Genomic DNA, 19,618 nt, shown 5'->3' on the forward strand with positions numbered 1-19,618 from the left:
AGAGATGGAGACGCAGGTGCACAGAGGAGAGATGGAGACGCAGGTGCACAGAAGCAGAGATGGAGACGCAGGTGCACAGAAGCAGAGATGGAGACGCAGGTGCACAGAAGCAGCTCGCAGTTCCCATTCCCAGAGAATTCCCCGGAAGCTGACCCCAGGAAAACACAACTCACCAGTTTATTTGGATATCGTAAAACCACAGGCTGGACGGGTGCTCCCGGGATGAACGCACCTGCCGAGAAAGGAACAGTGGTGTGACCCACAGAAGCCCACGCAGGACAGCATCTGCTGTGTTTCTCATGCTGCTCTTGGGATGAAAATGAGCTTTTCTGTCTAGGCTTTCCTGGTCAGCAAGGGCACTCCATGCCTGGTCTACCTCAACATCTGTCCTGACCGTAAACACCCAGTGCCACAGCACGGATGGGCGGGAACCTCGGCCAGGGGCGCTCCCTGGCCAAGGGACACTTTCTGTTATAACATCTCGCACCAGCTGGAAGGCGTCGGTGGGAAGTGAGGGTCCTCATCACCGGCCATGCCCATCCACCTGATGGGGTCAGGGTCTGCCCCCACCAAGCACACACATCTGCCTCGGGGCCCCACCCACCACCCTCACCTGCCCCTGGGGCTCAGCTCCAAGGACAGGCGGACTTGGTCACAGCTGCAGCAGGACCTGCCTGGGACCTGCCTCTGTCTCTGAGCGGCTGCCACCTGATGGGTTCCCAAGGAATCAGGAGGAGCCCCAGCAAGGCCCAGCTAGAGCCCCAGGCCACGGAGGCTCAGGAACCTCCCCGTTCCCACTGGAACTGTGGCTGCACCCAGCTGCCGCTCCACCTTCTCTCTGGCCGAAGCTGTGCCCTTGCGGGCTGGAGCAAGGCACCATGGACTCTGTGGGTTCTGTTTCTATTTTAAATTCTATTTAAATGTCTATCGAAAGATTTTGTTTTTAACCGGAAAACTCAGGCATTAGAAGTACTCAAGTTTTAGAACAGGACAGGCGGTCTGAGAAGGGCTCCCCTGCCTGACAACCTGAGGCCATGCGGGCCAATCCCCAGGTAGCACGTTCCTCCCAGGCTGCCAGCGAGCGCCACTGTGGTCAGGAATCTGGGGTTGGTCCTGGCTGCGGGATCCTGCACGATTCTGGGAGAATGGAGCCCATGTTTGCCCCTGGAGCTGCCAGGAGCGTCTGTCCCTAGGGCCATTTCTCCTTTCACGGTGGCCTGAAGCCAGAGGCCCGTGTCAGGGCTGAAACTTCGAGTTGACAGCCCAACCCACTCGGCTTTCATCTCACGCAGGACATCCGCCTGCAGCCTTGGTGTCCAGCCGGCACCCCAAGTCCCTGGCCTGTGTGCCGTAGCTCCCCCGTGTCCAGTGCTGGGTTGCCCCTTTCCTGCTGTGGGCTCAGCAGCATCTGGGAACAAGCTCACGCAGTTCACCCTGCACTTCTGTGTACCCAGGTGGACGGGTGGCTGTGTCAGGGGAGGCGGAGGACGGCAGAGCTGGCACAGACCCAGGCTCAAGCCCCAGCTCCAACGCCCGGCAGCCGAGCCCCAGCCCCTCAGACATGCAGTGTGGAGAAAACAGTCCTCACTGCCCAGGACCGAGCCCAGGAGCACACATGGAGAGCCGAGAGCTGCTGCGGGTGATGATGGCTTTGCTGCTGCAGCTCAGCTGATCATCTCAACCACGTGTCAAGGGGACATCACTGAAGAAACTCAGTAAGAATCAAAGAACACCTCAACACACTGGGGACCTCCTGGGAAAGTCCCCAAGAGCACAGAAACCCCTCCATGAGCCTGAAAGGTCAGTGACTTCATGGAAATCCCGGTGGGAAAGTCTGTAGGAGTCTCTGGCCTCCCTAGTCTCCCAGGGGCCCCTGTGGGTCAGCAGCACCCCGACCCCACCAGCACCATGCACCCAGGGCAGGCTGCACAAAGGTCAGGCTGGAGAAACCAAGATGAGGGCGTTGGAGCCCAGGGCTCCTGAACGCAGGAACAAAGCTGAGGGGAGGAGGCGCGGGCTTCTAAAATGCGCAGAAACCTCCATATTCACACATACCTTGTGCTGGGCATGGGTCTAACTTCACTGGTTGCAACAATGAGGCTGGAAGATGGCTCAGCAGAGACCCCTGAGGCCCCCAGAAGGCCATCACCCCTTACTCATAATGCCCATCCCCCACAGCCCACCCCACAGGAAGAAACAGTCCACCATGGCCCAGGGAGAGCCATGTCTACATTTGGCACAGCCTGTGCAGGGAGGCCACCGCGGCCCAGGGAGAACCGCAGCCATGTCTGCTCACAGCCAGTGCAGGGAGGCCACTGTGGCCCAGGGAGAGCTGCGTCCACTCCCGGCAGCCACATTCGGCAGGCCCAGCCTCTGCATCCTCAGGCAGTCGGTGCCATCGCTGGACCCACGCAGTATCCTAGGGCCTTCTTACTGTCTTCGTTCTGCTCTGAGAGCTTGGAGCTGGCAGGCAGGTGGGGTGTGGGCATGTGGAGGGCGTGGGACCAGGACCTTCCAGGAGTGGTCTCCAGACACCCAGTCAGCCGATCCTGCTCTAGTGCCCTCTGACAAAGAGGGTGAGTGTGGACACTGGAGAGGAAAGCCCCGCATGGGCCTGTTTCAGGTGCAACTCGATCCCTGCAGAGCCTGAGGGACCCAGCCCTGCTGGAACCCACCACATCCAGCAGGGTGACCCCATGGGGCTCTGCTGAGCTTTGTCACTCCCACCTCAGAGGCGGCCAAGGCCAGGGACTCCCTGGCACCCCTGGCCTGGGTCTGCAATGGGGGACTCAGGTGGACAGTGCAGCACGGACAGGAGACACTCAGGAGAAAGAAGGCCCCCGGGCCCAGGAGGAGCCTGGCAGAGGCTCCAGGAGCCTGAGGCTGCAGGCTGGGCCCGATGCAGGAAGGTCTCCCAGGATGAAGGCGGGGAACTGGCAGTGGTGCCCAAACAGGGGTGACCCCAGCAACATGACCCCAACATCAGGCGATCTGATGGAAGGTGGAAGGAGGGGTCTGAGTGGGTGGGCCACCATGGAGCTGGGGCAGCTTGAGCCCAAGACACCAGGGAGGTTGTGGGTGCCTCTGGTGTCAGGCTCAAGGTAGGAGACCCCCACAGCTCTGAAGGGCTCCCCATGAGGCGTCAGGATCACGCACCACACACCAATTTCACCTCCAAACAGGAGGCTCCAAACCTCACTAAAAAGTTCCCGGCTAAGCTGCACGAGGGCCTGAGAGATTCTGAACCCGTGACTCGAGGCAGCCGGAACCCTGTGCCTGAGGGTGACATGCGGAACTCACAGCTGGACCCACTGGAAACGGAGACGGGGATGGGATCAAGCTGCCGTGTCGTCTCCCCAGACGCTGTGGAACCCACCTGGGGCACAGTGAGCGCCCTTCCTGGACTGCACGCAGTGAGCTCCCGCCGGGCACCGCCATGACTCCCCTCGGTGCTGGGTTTTGTGATATGCGTTGAGAGGTGCTCACACGCCCTCCTCACGTCTACACGAGGGCTGCCAGCTCCAAAGGGCAAGGCGATGGCCCTCCCCAGGGGCCTCCCCGCAGGCACGAGGCTCCACTCCCAAGGAACGCCTGCCCTTGAAGACAGGGCCCGGCACTGACCCCAGCCCCACACCTGCCGAGGAACGAGACCTGACATACTTGCCAGCTGTCTTCTGCCTGGCGCCTTGGAAACACAGCCCACTTTCAGCCTTCATCAAGGTTGCCCACAGTCCATGCCCAGGCATGGGCCCAGTGTGGTGGGGGCACGTGGATTCTTGATCACTGGGTGCCGCCTCCACCCTCTGCATCTCTGGTTCTGATTAGAACCACACGTGGTGAAGACAATGGAACGGGAAGACCCAGTACCTTCCATGGAGCTGCACTTTGAAGGCTCTGCTAGCAACAAAACCTGCCATCTGCCTGCTGCACCAAGGAGGGCGGAGGGTGAAACCACGCGCATCTGAGCAGGAGGAGGATGGCCATAGGCCCGGAAACCACGGCGGCACACGTAGGCAAGCGACTGCACACTTCCTCGACCCAGCTCCCACAAAAGCCCAGACACGCAGGTTGTGCGGCCCCAGAGGCACGGCGGCCGGTGCCAGTCCAAGCGAGGCACTGGCTTTTCCACGTGGCTCTGACCCAACCCCAGAGAACAGGTCTGCATGCCCCAGTGTGGACACAGGTGATGAGAGCCACGACTTTCTAAAGTAGCCCAGGGGAGACAACAGGACCCAGGTGGACCCTCTGACATGCCCAAGGGTCTGCAGAATTCCAAACAGACTCAGCGCAGAAAGAACAGTGGACTCTGCTGCCTGTTCACGGCCACACTTCCCACGTCGGGGTGCAGACCCCAACACTAGACCCGGGTGACCACCGCGGGAGAGACCCAATGCCTGCTCACAGCCACATTTCCCATGTCACGGGTGCAGACACAACACTAGACCCGGGTGACCACCGCGGGAGAGACCCAAGTTCACATGCACTTGAGTCCCCCCTCCCCAGGGAGAAAGAACAATGTCTGCCTGGAGACCTGAGGACCTGGGCATCTGAGGATGGCTCGCAGGGATCTGCACCTGGGATTCCCAGGCGGGTGTTGGGGGTGAGCTGCAGGCCAAGAAGGGCACCCTGAACCATTCAAAGGCAAGGAGGCCCCTTGTGGACCCAGGACTCCCCTAGCCTAGATCTCAAAACAGAGGCAAACCTCTATCTCCACCTCACTGGAAACAACCTGAAACCATAACTTCTCCATCTTCCTGTAAACACGATAATCCTTGACTCAAATTCTCAAATTTCTTTTGTGACTTTTCTTAGGAATACCTCTAAGAACCCCAGCACACAGGATAAAAGCAGAAACTGTTCTTATGCTCACAGCACATTCTTCAGAAGCATCACTTTAATATTTTCCTTTTCTCTAGAAGAACAATAAACAATTAAGAAAACTACATACCAGGTTTGAAGGTAATTAGGCAGGTCCTGTTCGTACAAGTTCCTTCTGGAAAAATCATTATCTGGAAGTGGGAGGAAGAAAAAGATCAGCATTAAACTGTACATAATTATAATTCAGAGCTTACAGACGCCAATCTTCACAATATATTTTCTTTGCTACTGACATAATTTAGACACTGGACTCAGATTCAGTTTCTAAATTATTAAAATGCATTCTGGAAGCACACACTGACTTGCACTCCGCTGGTTTTCTGAAACTGTGGCAGCAGTGTCAATACACAAACAGCTTCTGTCTTCTTCAACTACAGCTCCTGGAAAGCCGGGTCATAACGGTGCCCACCTCTCAGACACTGTGAGAACCAGGTGCAACTAAATATAACCCATGGTTGGCACAACATAAACACCTCCTGGGGGCAGCACTCATTCTCATCAGGAAGAAGGCGGAGAGGAGAGCAAAGACCCACAAATGGCAGTGCCTGGCTGATGGAGCCAAAGGAGGGCTGGGACCCCAGCAACGGGCTGGATGAGCAGGGGAGCTGAGCCCCAGTCAGGCAGCACCCTCCACACTAGGGTTTCGGTTCCTCCGATTCACACTGGCCTATAGAAGCAGAAACTGCACTCAAACTCCCAGCCCTGCAGGCTGCTTTCCGTTCCGGGCCCCGCGAGGAAGGGAGACCTCAGGTGGGCCGGCGTGGGCTCACCCTGGCAAGCCCAGGGCCAGGCAGGCCAACTGGGTCGGAGAGGAGGCTGCCTGTGCTTGCGGGGGCAGAACTGGGGCACCCTGGAAGTCACAGCCCTCTAAGGGGCTAGCTCCAGCCAGACCCTGCAAAGCTTCCTGAGCAATCAGATCCCAGACAGTTCTGTGAAATGTCCAGCTTCTAATGCTGGCTCAGTTGGAAGGAAAAGAGTGTCCAAGCTCATGTTGGCCGAGCTGCCCCTACAGCTGGGGTCAGAGCTTCTGAATGATGCCTGGGAACCAGCACATAGACCAGGAAGTTTACTCCAGGACTTCTGGAACCACCCAACACACAGCAGGCTGACACATCAACTCCAAAATCAGACTGCAACAGGAGGGTGGATGAGCAATGCTCTGAGTCAGAACTGAGCTCAAAAAAGGTGATTTAGGAAGCTGAGATGAGTCTGAGAATTGTTTTTCCTTACTTTAACTTTAAATTTTGGGTACCGAAACCAAAGGTGCCTGGCAGCACTCTCCTGAGTTCACGTACTCACTAGGAGAAGAGATTCGGAATCCAGCCCCGGAGGAAGGGCCCCGGTTTCTTCCTCCCCACTCCCGAAGTTTGCATCTTTCGGAATAAAACCACTGAAACACAATCAGGGCTGCGCACGTTACCTGCGGCCACTTTCCGTTTGACCGCGCCCGTCTCTTGATTTCTTCTACTGTTTTCCTGCGAGAATCCTGGTCTGACCGGGACACGAACACAGGCCGTATATACCGGATCAGAGCTGGAAGAGAGGAGGGGAGACGGATCACGTGGAATGCATGGCTCCTGCCAGGCAGGGCTGGGCAATGAGGGGGCTGCTGCACGGTGCCCAGTGGGGCAGATGCCCCAGGGCCTGTGCCACGGGTGGGCTGTGAGTCCCTGACTGAGGGAATGGGAGCAGCACCTGGCCTTCCCACATCTGTGACAGAAGCAAGCCCTGTATCCCCAGTGCCACAAGTAACAAACACCAAGTCCACGGCACCCACTGAGGACACGGAGCACAGAACGGAAGTCAATGAAAGACAACCGCCAGGAAGCAGAAAGTCTTTAGTCCTGGTCTTCACAGAGGTCAGGGTTGAAGGTGCCAGGTCATGTGGATTGGGCCCCGCCCACCCCGTGTGGGTTGAACTGCATCCCCTAAAAGAGAAGCTGAATCCCTCACTCCTGGTACCGGGAATGGGACCTCATTTGGAAACAGGTGGCAGCAGATGCTCAAGGTCCCAGTTGAGAGTCCCTATGGGAGGAGGAGACAAAGCAGACGATCAAGCTAAAGTCCCAGATGAGGGTCCCTATGGGAAGAGGACACGAAGAAGGGGAGAGAAGGCCAATGATGAAGGAGGCGATGGGGGGATGTAGCCACAGCCAGCATCTTCCCGCCAGGAGCCAGGAGGCCTGAGGGAGCTTTCAGAAGAGCCCAGTGCTGCCAGCACTTTGTTCTGGCGCTTCTGCTTCCAGACGGGGGAGAATACATTCCTGTTGTTCTAAGCCACCAGTTTTGTGGTGCTTTGTAGCGCAGCCCCAGTTCTAACCATGGTACCCCACAGCCTCCTGGAAGGTGCGGGGCTGGGGTACAAGGGACACCCTGCCATGAAGGCTGGTGCTCAACCAGGGCAACACAGGCACGGCACCTGTCTTTCTGCAAAAGGATTTGAACGTGGAAACGTACTTCTCAGAAGAGCAAACTCTGAAGACTTTAAAATGAAACTACCCCTGAGTGGAGCTTCCTTTTTGAGGACGGTGAGCAGGATCCACGCATGGCGCCCCCCAGGCCAACTGAGCGTGTCTCCGACCCCACCATGGGCTCCCAGGCCGCTGCAGGTCAGCTCCACCTCCCCCCCCAGTTCAGTTTCTTTTCTTAGTGTTTTTATTACTTGTAAGGAGTAGCATTTCATGACTTTCATTCTTGCTTGGAGGTTCTTTCCTCCAAGAACAATGAGAAAATTGAAGCCAAAAAAAGAAAATTCCTTCTATCCTGTGGCTGCCTGTTGGGTCTGTGGGAACCTCCTGTAAAATCAAAGACACACGAGGGTCTTTGTGGTCTTTCCTATGTCTTGAATCATTTTCCTTTTTCACGATTCCAGGACTATTTCATCCTTACTCATGGGTTATTCCCAACTCTGCCAAAAAGGACGAAATCAGAAGAAGGGAAGAATGACAGAGTTGTCTCACAGGATGGCGCATGCGTGAAAGAAATGGCCCTGACTGCGTGGTCTTTCGGTGCCCACTGTTTTGGCCAAAGCGTCCCATGGTCATCCTGAGGGCACACGGGGTCTGGAGATGCCACCCTGCCACCTTCGCCATCTTGTCAGCTGGTTTGTTTCATGAACAGAGTTAAAATTTCAGAAGTTGTCTATAACGGCGAAGAAAAGAACAGTGACATGGGGGCATTTCACGCTCTCAGTGGGGTCCGGGGATACATGTGAGGGGCGCAGAGTGAGGACTCTGCATCCCAGAGAAGTCTTGGGCTGTGCGTCTTCGGGTGGGTTGCTCGGGGTGCGTTTCACACTTGAGCACCGAGAACTGGGCGGTGAGGACAGCAAGGAGATGCAGCTCCTCCCCAGGAGCCCTGAGGAGCGAAGGGCGTCACCACACCCTGTGCACAGCCACACTGGGACTGGCGCATTTTGCCAGCAAGAAGGTGACAGCATTCTGCTGTCTTTTGCGCATTTGAGCCTCAAACTTTCCTTGACAAGGTTTGTAAATGGATGGTGCAGATATGAAGGTCACTGAAAGGAAACTAACAATGTGAAAATGAAAAAAATCCACTTGGTTGATCACTCTAATTGGTACTGATACATCTAAAAATGAAAATATTTTGAACATTTTCAATACTCATGTCTTCAACAAAGTTGTGAGCTGTCAAAGGGTCCACGAGAGGAGCCAGAAGTCACCACGAGCTGGGACTGGGGAGACGTCTCTGAGCTGGAAACCAGGGAGACGTCTCTGAGCTGGGACCGGGGAGACATCTCCAAGCTGGAAACCAGGGAGACGTCTCTGAGTTGGGACCAGGGGAGATGTCTCTGAGCTGGGACCAGGGAGACATCACTGAGCTGGGACCCGGGGAGATGTCTCTGAGCTGGAACCCTGGGAGACGTCTCTGAGCTGGGACTCGGGGAGATGTCTCTGAGCTGCAGCCTGGGGAGACATCTCTGAGCTGGGACCTGGGGAGATGGTTCTGAGCTGCAGCCTGGGGAGATGGTTCTGAGCTCCCGAATCAGAGGTGCTCCAGGTGCCCGGTAGAGGAGTCATCAGCCACGCCCCAGGACGATGGCCCTTTCAGGCCAGGACAGCAGGGAGCAAAATGTGGTTCCTGCTAAGTTTGAATTCCAACAAAAATTTCTGGCAAGCCTGTTTGTCACTGTCTTTCCCTCGCAGGTCCATGGATGATCTCTGAAATGACGAGACACACAGGGCTCCACGAGGGCCCTGCACACAGCAGCAAGGCTGCGGCCGTTCTTCCTGCTGCGCCAAGATGCCCTGCACACAGCAGCAAGGCTGCGGCCGTTCTTCCTGCTGTGCCGAGATGAAGGCAGTGCTGGGCCACCTGGGCTGGTCCTGAAGAGGTGGAATCCCGGGCCTCTAGAAAGATGGGACTACAACGTCCAGCATCACCGTACCAAACACTCCTTCACGCTGGCGATCTCCACAGGGAAGCACCAAGGGGCACGGGGAGAGCCCGGCCAATCACTCAGGTTCACTCTGGGTGGGCCAGCCCCCCTACCCAAGGACCCCTACAGCTGCGAGGGTCCCTGGGCACACGGCTCCACAATCCCCTTCCCTGAGCGGATGACGAAGGACCATGGGCCTTTGCCATGGTGGGGGCACAAATGTGGTTTTCTGGGTGTGCCGGAACCACAGGATGCAAAGGGTGCTGACTGGAGCTGGGGCTGCCCCACGGGCCAGTGGAGCGTGCAGAGCGGAGAAACCTGCGTGTGAGAGCCAAGGCCATCCCTTGGATGGTGCCTGCAGTCCAATCTCGCCTCCACTGCCAGCCTGTCCAGCCTCCTCCAGGCTTCCCCAGCCAGCTGAGTGCAGCCAGCCCTAGAACCTCCAGTCCCACCAAGGACCATCCCCGATTTCCAGGCCTGTCCCAGGCAGACTCAGGCCACCCACAACTGCCCAGCTGCAGGCACAGTCTGGACACCCTCTGGCTGCTGCAGGTCCAATCTCCTACGGGCCGTGCCGGGGCTTCCTCATCCCACTTCCAGCCTTCCTATCCCAGCCGTGGCTGCCACCCTCAGTGGTTCAGCACCACAGAATGTGTCCCCCCCAGATATTCTCTAGAAAACTGTCACATGAATGCTCACGTTAGGTGCTGCGTGGAAACAGAGCCGGCAGGAGCGCCCAGGTGAGGGCCCCAGCCACAGACGACGCCCCTCCTCCCTGCAGCTCCTGCCCGCAGCACCGCCCACTGCCAACCCAGGACCCGCTGTGCCCCAGAACCTGCTGTGCTGATGGCACCTGTGAAGGAAGCACGAGGACAGAACAGGCCCAGCCGCCCTGAAGAGCACCGAGGACAGAGCTCTGGCGGATCAGGGCTGCACACAGCTGAGTGAGGGGCCACGCAGGGCTCCAGGGCTCCCTACAGTCCTCCCAGAGCAGTGGGTCCATGGGATGTGGCCCCCAAAGATGGGTCCACATGCTGACCCTGGAACCTGTGAATGGAACCTTATTTGGAAAAAGGTTTTTACAGAGGAAACTTGTTAAGGATCTCAAGACAAGAGCATCCTGGATCATCCAACGACTGGCCCTTGTAACAGACACATGGAGGAGAGACACTTAGAGGGAGCCAGGCCAGTCAACCACTGAGGCAGAGGCAGAGCGATGCAGCCACAGCCCAGGATCGCCTGCAGCCCCCAGAGTGGGAAGAGGCAGGAAGGGGCCCCCACAGGGTCTTCGGCCCAGAGACGCCTTGATTTTGAACATCTGGTCCCCAGATGACGAGAGGGTGGGTCTCTGCTGCAGTGAGCCCCCGGCTTTGGGGAGTGGTCACAGCAGCACCAGGTGCTCAGGCCCCCGGGTTCACGGCACAGCCCGGGTGCACAGGCAGCCCTGCCGACCTGCTCCCAAAGACTTCCAGAGCTGCCATCTGATAAAGGAGAGCCACCCTTGCCAAGCAGACCTGGAGCAAGCACTGTAGCCTGTTATGATAGTGAGGGCACTCAGGTGCCAATAAAAATAACAATTACAACAATGAAAATTACACAGGAAACCACAACACAGGAAATGGGGTGCGAGGCCAATGTGCCCGGCGGTGGGGGCTCGATCACTCCCAGCAGCGTGGGGTGGTCCCTCACTCCCGGCAGGGGGGTCTCACTCATTTCCAGCATCTGGGGTCCCTCGTTCCTGGCAGGGGAGGGATCTATCATTCCCAGAAGAGGGGGATCCCTCACTCCCAGCAGCAGAGGGAGTCTCACTATTCCCAACAGAGGGGGGACCCTCACTCCCAGCAGGAGGGGAATCTCCTATTCTCAGTGGCAGGGGGCTCTCTCATTTCCAGCAGGGCGGGGTCCCTCACTCCCAGCAGGGGGGTCCCACTCACTTCCCCAGATCGGGATGTCTCTGCTCTCTGCCTTCATCACGATGGAGGACATCGTCATGGTCACAGGGATGGCGTCGAAGTAGGATGAATGAGGCGCGAGCGTGAGGATGGCCGCCTCGGTGGGCAGCGCCTGCCGCCCCTTCACGGCCACGCGGTGGAAGCCGCCGGCGAACCACATGGTGCGCATGATGGCCTTCAGCAGGAAGTCCACAACCCTGCAAAAGAGGGCGCTGCGTCACGCGGGCACACGGGCACGGTCCGCGGTCACGCGTCACGCGGGCACACGGGCACGGGTCCGTAGTCTCACGTCACGCGGGCACACGGGCACGGGTCCGCGGTCACACGTCACGCGGGCACACGGGCACGGGTCCGCGGTCTCGCGTCACGCGGGCACACGGGCATGGGTCCGCGGTCTCGGAGGCTGTGTGAGGCACGGGGCAGTCCCACAGGAGGGCCCTCCAGGGCACAGTCCAGGCCACGGGCTTCCTGTGGTCACCGCTACTGGGACATCTGCTTGAGGGAAGAAAAGACGCCACGCCTTCCTGGCCTCCGCCTGTGCCCTGGCTGGCTGCGCTCTCTCCTATGAGGGAGGCCGTGGGGCCCTGTGTGGCGGTCACGACCACGCGACAGGCAGTGCTAAGACAACATGAGACTCCCGAACACAGACAGCACAAGCCCCAGGCCAGAAGACCTCCGGACCTTCATGTTAGCAACTTATTTATATAACAGCATCCTATCATTTTGAAACGGGAAAAACATTAAAGCCCTTAAAATGCATATCGAAATATGGAGGGGCTCAGAGCTGACGCGGAAGCTGAGACCTGCGTGCGAATTTCCCCATCTCATCTCCACAGGAAGCCCGGGGTTCCCACAACCAGGCGTTGTATTATTACAGTGAGCTGTTTCTGGAAGAAATTAGATGGCCAATAAATTTCGAAAATAAAGTAAAAATCAGCCTAGGTTAACTGAATTTGTGTATCCTTGATCTCTTTTTAAAATAGATACAAATTTAGCCTCTTAAATGTGTGTATTCGCTTTCATATGAGGTTACCGATGAGGCTGTTATTCCACACGTCAGGGAATTGACAGGCAGCAGACGGCCATGGTGTGTGAGAAGCCACAGGCCACGCACACCTTAGTCCACAGAGAACATGGTTCACCCTCGTGAAAAGCCACGTCTCACTCGGCCACTGGGTTAAGTGGGGGATCGCACTGGGTAAAACCACGGCACAGAGAAGCAAGAGCCTGAAGCCTTACTGGATTCACATTCCCCTGGGATGGAGGATCCTCTCAGAAGACTTCCAGGACGGGGTCCCCATGGATCTGAGCCAAGGCGGTCACTAGGAGAGCACAGAGCCTCTTGCGGGGCCACTCTGGAACGGCCTTTGTGTATGCGGGTGATAAACAATGGTGTAGTTACATAAGGAGATGCTGGGGACCAACCCAGGATGCTACTTTTCTAGAGGAGGGGGATTACACAGGCTTGCACTTCTCCACCACCTGTTCAGCTGAACATTTAAAAATGTACTTTTCTGGCCAGGCAGGGTGGCTCATGCCTGTAATCCCAGCACTTTGGGAGGCTAAGATGGGTGGATCACCTCAGGTCAGGAGTTCAAGACCAGCCTGGCCAACATGGTGAAACCCTGTCTCTACTAAAAATACAAAAATTAGCTGGGCGTGGTGGTGGGCATCTGTAATCCCAGCCACACAGGAGGCTGAGGCAGGAGAATTGCCTGAACCCAAGGGGCGGAGGTTGCAGTGAGCCAAGATTGCACCACTGCACTCCAGCCTGGGCAACAGAGTGAGACTCTATCTCAAGAAAACTAAACTAAAAAATAAAGATGTACTCTTATGTACGCATGTTATTTTCCACAAAAAAAAAAAAAAAAAAAAAGTACAGAAACAAAAGCCAACAGACAGCAACTGATGCCTAAGATGGAAGAAACAAGGCAGCGGGAGAAGGAGAAGTGAGGCTGCAGAGGAGGCTGCGGCAGGCACAGGGCCGGTTCCGGGCAGGCTCAGGGGCAGGAGAGAGGGCAGCAGAGAAAAAGGGATCAAAACTTGGGCAGCCCCTGGAGGAACACACCTGCCAGCCCCCAAATCGAACTGCAGGGTCAGACCGTGCTCGGGGAAAGGTACTGGGTGTAGGGGAAGGGGAAAAACAGCCTCTGCTCGTTTCTAAAGATCTTGGAGGAATTTTATACCTAAACCATCCACATGTGAAAACCCGGACTGCTGGTGCAGATGACGGCCTTAGAGAAAAGCTCCGCTCGCTGTGGGGTGGGGGGCCCAGGACCCACTCACCCCAAGGCAAAGGCAGCCAGCGCAAGCCCAAGGTGCTCAGGTGCCTGGGCAGCCCGTTCCCAGGCGAGTGTGAATCAGGAGACGGATCTATCTGCATACACAGGAGCGGGGATCTCCATCAGCACCCCCGGGAAATCCACTCTGTCCTACCGTCCTCACACAGACGACACCCAAGAATCCTGAGACGTGTGAGCAGAGCAGCTGCATGGCAGAGAAGCAGAGGTCTGACCCCAAGGAGACAGAAAGGGTGGGCATCAGAAGAGGGGTGCAAAACATCCACCATGCTCGCCAAGAGAGTCAGGAAGAACAAGGTGCTCTGAGGGGCATCAAGGAACAAGAAAACACTCTCAGAAACCAAGACTGTCACTGTGGAGACAAGCAACTCACAGGAAAGCCTGGGAAATGAGGAGGAGGAAATCTCCCAGAACATGCAGGGGGAAAAGGAGAAAGGCCGCTGAGGCCTTCATCCCCGCAACCCAGCCGGCGTGTGGAGGTGGGCGGGGGAGGCCCACACATCCAAGCGTGAGGGGCATGCGCAGGCCGCGGCTCTGCGGGTTCCAAATGTTCTGCTGCGACCGGAGGCAAGAGGCGGAGCGGGTGCTGGAGAGGACCTGTACACATGTACACAGCCTGACTGCTGGCTACGGTGCCGGTGGGGCAGGGCAAGGGAAGGGGCCCTGGGGCCACGTCTGGCAGGGCCTCAAGGAGCCAAGTCTGGTGCTGCATGCGGACCGGCCTAGCTGGGTCAGGGACAGCCCCTGGGCAGCTGGTGGGGAGCGGGGAGTCCCAGGCTGAGACGCAGGTGGCAGGAGCTGCTGGCTTCTGGGAGACTAGATGAAGTGGATCGATGCTCAAGTTCAAGCTCCAACCTCCAGGCCAACATACGCGGAGTACCTACAGTCATCACGGGGATGGCATCCCCAAACTTGGGAACGCACATTCCCACACAGAGCATTCAGGAAAGGGCACCATCACCTGAACCGTCCAGTCAGCCAAGGGGCAGCCCCTGGAGGGCCTGGCTCAGCTCAGGACTTGGCCAGCGGTCAAGGATTCAGCACCAGATGGTCGCGTTTTGCAAAACGATGCTACGGTTTTTACAACACTGTGTGTTTTGAAAGTAACTTAAAATAGTGCCTTTTGCAAAACTGTGTCATTCTTTCACTGAAAGCCTAAGATTTTTATTTTAGGAAGGTTTGAATGACACTCACTTACATTCAGCAAAAATGCTTTAATTCAGCATCAATCTATTCAAAACCGCAGAGCAGAGCGTAATGTGAGCCAACTGAAGTCCCCACCGACTACGTAATTATTATTCAGCGGTACACTCTGAATCTGCTACTTCAAATCCAGCTTTCTCCTGATCCCCTGCATCCCTAACTACGGTGCTTTTGTGACTAGGTTTCCCTTTGGGGAGTTCAGAATTCAGGGTTTGTTCTCTCTTCTGTTTCCCTTCAAGCAGCAAGCCAAGCCCAGGACTGTGCACCAAGGAGCTTCCATTGGTGCCACTGAAGGAGACGCCAGGGGCTCCAGGGGTGGGATTCAATGCCAGGCAGCACGGGCAGCTTGAGTGCCCACAAGCATCCGTGCATATTCTCACACATGCACACACGTTCACCTGCACACACACAGGCACACATTCACACACATGCACACATCGCTCATGCACACACACTCATACATACGTACACACATATACTCTCACACACATATGTACACACAAGCATATGTGGACACCTGTACACATGTACGCTGCACATATACACACATACACACAGGTACACACAGTCACAACACTCATACACCAGTACATGCCGTCGTACACGTACATGTGCATGATACACAGACATCCATCCATCCATACACACATAGATGCACTCACATGTACACACATGCAAAACACACATGTACACAGCACACACATATACACATGAACACACTCATACACACGCATACTCGCACTGGCTGCTCACATACACGCATGCAACCACACACCTATGCACATGTACCTACTCTCGTGCACGCACATACACATGTATGCACACTCACATGCACATATGTACACACATACACACACATGTGCACTCTCTCATACACACCCTCTCTGCACACATATGCAGAATGATACACAGTGAGTCTCCACAGACCCAGATGCCCAAAGATCTCATGAAGCAGAGGTGACAGGAATCCCAGCGTGTCACTGTCATGGTGCACTGTACATGTGCATGAGATGTACACAGGAAAGCGTCTCTGAAGTATAGCTGCTAGAATAAGAGTCCGTCGTGGTCCATTTACCACCTGATGAAGCCAAGTCAATGATTCATAGACAAGAAAAACCACCAGGGTTAGCACGGGGAAATGGAAAATTGCCCCAAGCCGTCTATTGTGAAAAGTGGAGCCTGTGCCTGCACTGGGCTGCTGCCTCCTGAGATAGAACAGAGCAGGCGGGGCGCTCAGCCCAACAAGGACACGGGGGTAAAGAGAAAGGGTGCCAGGAAAGCACCATGAAGCCACTGCGACCCACAGCAGCACATTCAGCCAGGTCACCTGCAGCTTAACGCCACAGAACCCCTACTTTCTAGCTGTGGCTTCTCAACTCAGCAAAACTGAAAGCCTGACTTTGATATGGCCTTGATTTATTTTGCTTGGTTATATATTTGATACCCAATTCCTATTTTATGGTTAAAACATTTCAAAAACAAACCTCAAGATAAAGCACATTCTTCAAAGAGAATTTTAAAAATCTAGAAAGGCAAAATGAAGAACCAAAGCCAGTGATAATCCGATCGCCCTAAAGAACCCAGGCTGCCCCGGGATACCACCACCCAGCGAGCTGCTCAACGTCCACCCGCTCAGCAGGGCCCGGAGTGAGGGGACCCCAGCGCCCAGGCTGCCCTCAACGATGACTACACCGTGTCTGCACGCAACGGGGCGGCAAACCCGGGACCCTAAGTGGCCGTCTTTCCCCCGCACCTAACTGCGTGTCTGAGTGCGGCCCTGGGTATCCAGGAGAACCGAAGCTCAGGCAGATGTCAGCTCCCGTCAGCCTCTTGGCCATGAACACTTTGGTGTACATACAGCCCACAGATCAGACACCTTCCAGAGAAAGGAGGGGCCTGGGCACGTCCACTACGCCTGTCGGGGACCAGGCAGAGAATGCATTAGGCTCTACAGCCACACGGCCTCTGTCCCAACCACCTGGCCCGGCTCGCCACCAATGCAGCCCTGAACATCACGCAGGCGAGTGGGCGTGGCCGTGCTCCGGTAAAACTTTATTTACTTATTTATTTATTATTATTTTTTTTTGGGGACGGAGTCTCGCTCTGTCGCCCAGGCTAGAGTGCAGTGGCCGGACCTCAGCTCACTGCAAGCTCCGCCCCCCGGGTTTACGCCATTCTCCTGCCTCAGCCTCCCGAGCAGCTGGGACTACAGGCGCCCGCCACCTCGCCCGGCTAGTTTTTTGTATTTTTTAGTAGAGACGGGGTTTCACAGTGTTAGCCAGGATGGTCTCAATCTCCTGACCTCGTGATCCGCCCGTCTCGGCCTCCCAAAGTGCTGGGATTACAGGTGTGAGCCACCGCGCCCGGCCGGTAAAACTTTATTTACAGTCAGGCAGCAGCCTCCAATTAACTACTAATAATCCTCTTTCTGAATAAAAGATTCCGGGCGCCCCTTCAGGACGATGAGAGATGTTAACAACACACGGAAGGGTTGTCAGAGCTGTGGTTACAGGACATGAGTGATAACTTTTAAGACACTGAAAATATTTATCAAAATATTTACAATATCTCAACATTTTCATTTGCTAATGGCAGATACTTTCAGGAATTTAAATGAAACAAGAATTCAGGAATTTAAATGAAACAAATATTGTGATTTAGTTTAATTTTTTGTGGTCTGTTTTGGATCTTTAGTTTAGAGTACTCCTCATCGTGCTTTATTTATATTCTGTGCTTAAAAGCCAGGAAGAGTTTAGGTCCACAAAGCAAGGGAAAGACGGCCCTGGAGGGGTGGTGCCAGGAGGCAGCAGGCCAGGCCAATGTTGGCTGACATGTAGTCTCGGAGGGTGGGGGAGGACCCGAGCCTCCTGTCCGAAGGCAGGGCTGGGCCTGGCTCCAGCCAGTTGCTGGCCCTGGGGAGCAGCTTCTGCTTTTCCAAGCCTGGCCGGAAATAGGGATTTTGATGTCAAGTCACTGGACGTTTATGATGCGGCAATCTGTTCCCACTTAGCCCACTTTTAATAAGACCAGGTTGGCAGGAGATGCCACGGCGGCCACCTGCCCCCCGAGCAGCCGTTCCCCTCATTGCTGCTGCTCTTACACCTGGAAGACGGCCCCTCCCGGGCCCACAGCAACCGTACCAGGTGCAGCTGCCTCTGCATGGGGGCCACTCAGGTGGGGACCTCCCTAGGCAGGAGGCCTATGTCACTGTGGTACCCTGTCAGTGCAGCCCAAGAGGTCGTCCACTCACAGCCTGAGGGTCTGGGGAGGCCACCATGGACAGGGCCAGAGCTGAGGGTCTGAGGTGGGAGGGGCAAGGGGGCTGGAGTCACAAAGCCAGGAGAGGGTGTCCAGAAGCCTGACTTCCATCAGCAACAGGGAGCCCTGGAAGGTTCTGGAGCAGAGAAGGCCACGGCGTAGGGGGATCTCTGTGCTCAAGGATGTGTCACAGTGGCCACACGTCCTGCAGAGCACTGGAAAATGAAGCCTCAGAGCAGGACTGTGGCGGAGGCGTGGAAGAAGGAGGCAGCAGGGAGGTGGCCGAGTCCCCACTGGGAGGTGGCAGCCCTGGTGGATGCTGGGCTCAGAAGGGAAGGACGGATGGGCTAGGGTGGAGAGACACAACCCCACTGGGAGAATGGGTTCCCACTGTTTGGCCGCATGACCCCCCCACAGCACATGCTCAACTTACTTCCTCCACAGGGCCAGGGGCTGCTCGGGTTCCTTCTCCGCAGAGCCCAGGGATGCAACTAGTGCGAGAGGCCAGGCCAGCAGCATCATGGCAGCGGCAACCAGGAGCCGGACCGGGAAGAGCGTCAGTGTCATGAGGGCCACCTGCGGACGGAGCGGGGCATTATCCAGATAATCCATGTGGGACACCAGGCAGCTCCCCACCCGGCGGTGGTCAGCCCAGAGGGACAGCGCGCCCTGCAGAGTGTAGAACTGGGGAGGGGCTACAGCCGGCACACAGCTGACCAAGGCTGACCAGCACTGACTAAGGCTGACAAAGGCTGACCGGTGTTGACCAGTGCTGACCAAGGCTAACCAACACTGACCAGCGCTGACCAAGGCTGACCGGTGCTGACCAAGGCTAACCAACACTGACCAGCACTGACCACGGCTGACCAGCACTGACCAAGGCTGACCAAGGCTAACCAACACTGACCAGCACTGACCACGGCTGACCAGTGCTGACCAGCGCTGACCAAGGCTGACCAAGGCTGACTGGTGCTGACCAAGGCTGACCAAGGCTGACTGGCACTGACCAGCGCTGACCAAGGCTGACCAACAGTGACCGGCGCTGACCGGCTGACTGGTGCTGATGCTGACCAGCCCTCACCATGGTTGTGGACACTGACCAGTGCTGACCGACATGCTCCAAGCCCACTGCTGGCTTCCTGCCTACCTACTGGAGTCGCCAAGCGAGTGGCTTGGGAACAACACAGTGGAGCTTCCTCCTGCAAATTCAAGGGCCACTCTGACCCACGGGACACATCCCCAGGCAGCTCCGCCCCCCAGGATACAGCCCACAGCCCCCCAGGCCTCACTCAGCAGTTTCCCCTGAAATCGTTTGTGTGGACATGAGAATGCACACGCCACCCTCGGCAGTGTTGGTGATGTGCGGAGGTAGCTGGTCCAAGGTTGGACCTCGGACCACAGAGAAGACGGCAGAATGAAGCTGTGACTTTCCAGCCAATGGAAGACCCAGTGCAGGAGAGTGGATTGGCAGGAGGGCAGGGGTGCAGGTCAATATGGGGGCTCAGGAAGGCTCCCCCATGACAGGGCAGGCCCCCACACCAGGACAGGCCCCCCATGCCAGGGCAGACCCCCACGCCAGGGCAGACCCCCACGCCTGGGCAGGCCCCCACGCCTGGGCAGGCCCCCAT

The 19,618-nt window shown here is 56.5% G+C and overlaps 1 protein-coding gene across 2 annotated transcripts in view; it reads right to left on the reverse strand.

Annotated features, from left to right (window-relative positions):
- Nucleotides 1-19,618, reverse strand: part of LPCAT1 (lysophosphatidylcholine acyltransferase 1) — a 73,876-nt gene that overhangs the window by 31,679 nt on the left and 22,579 nt on the right. For both annotated transcript variants that reach the window (XM_026448024.2, XM_026448025.2), the window contains exons 2-6: nucleotides 18,424-18,566; nucleotides 11,212-11,426; nucleotides 6,299-6,411; nucleotides 4,949-5,009; nucleotides 174-232 (exon numbers count right to left, since the gene is read on the reverse strand). In XM_026448024.2, coding sequence (XP_026303809.1) covers nucleotides 174-232; nucleotides 4,949-5,009; nucleotides 6,299-6,411; nucleotides 11,212-11,426; nucleotides 18,424-18,566 — 591 coding nt within the window. The remainder of the gene's footprint in view (nucleotides 1-173; nucleotides 233-4,948; nucleotides 5,010-6,298; nucleotides 6,412-11,211; nucleotides 11,427-18,423; nucleotides 18,567-19,618) is intronic.

The sequence above is a fragment of the Piliocolobus tephrosceles genome, chromosome 4 (assembly GCF_002776525.5).
Source record: "Piliocolobus tephrosceles isolate RC106 chromosome 4, ASM277652v3, whole genome shotgun sequence".
Lineage (NCBI taxonomy): Eukaryota > Metazoa > Chordata > Mammalia > Primates > Cercopithecidae > Piliocolobus > Piliocolobus tephrosceles.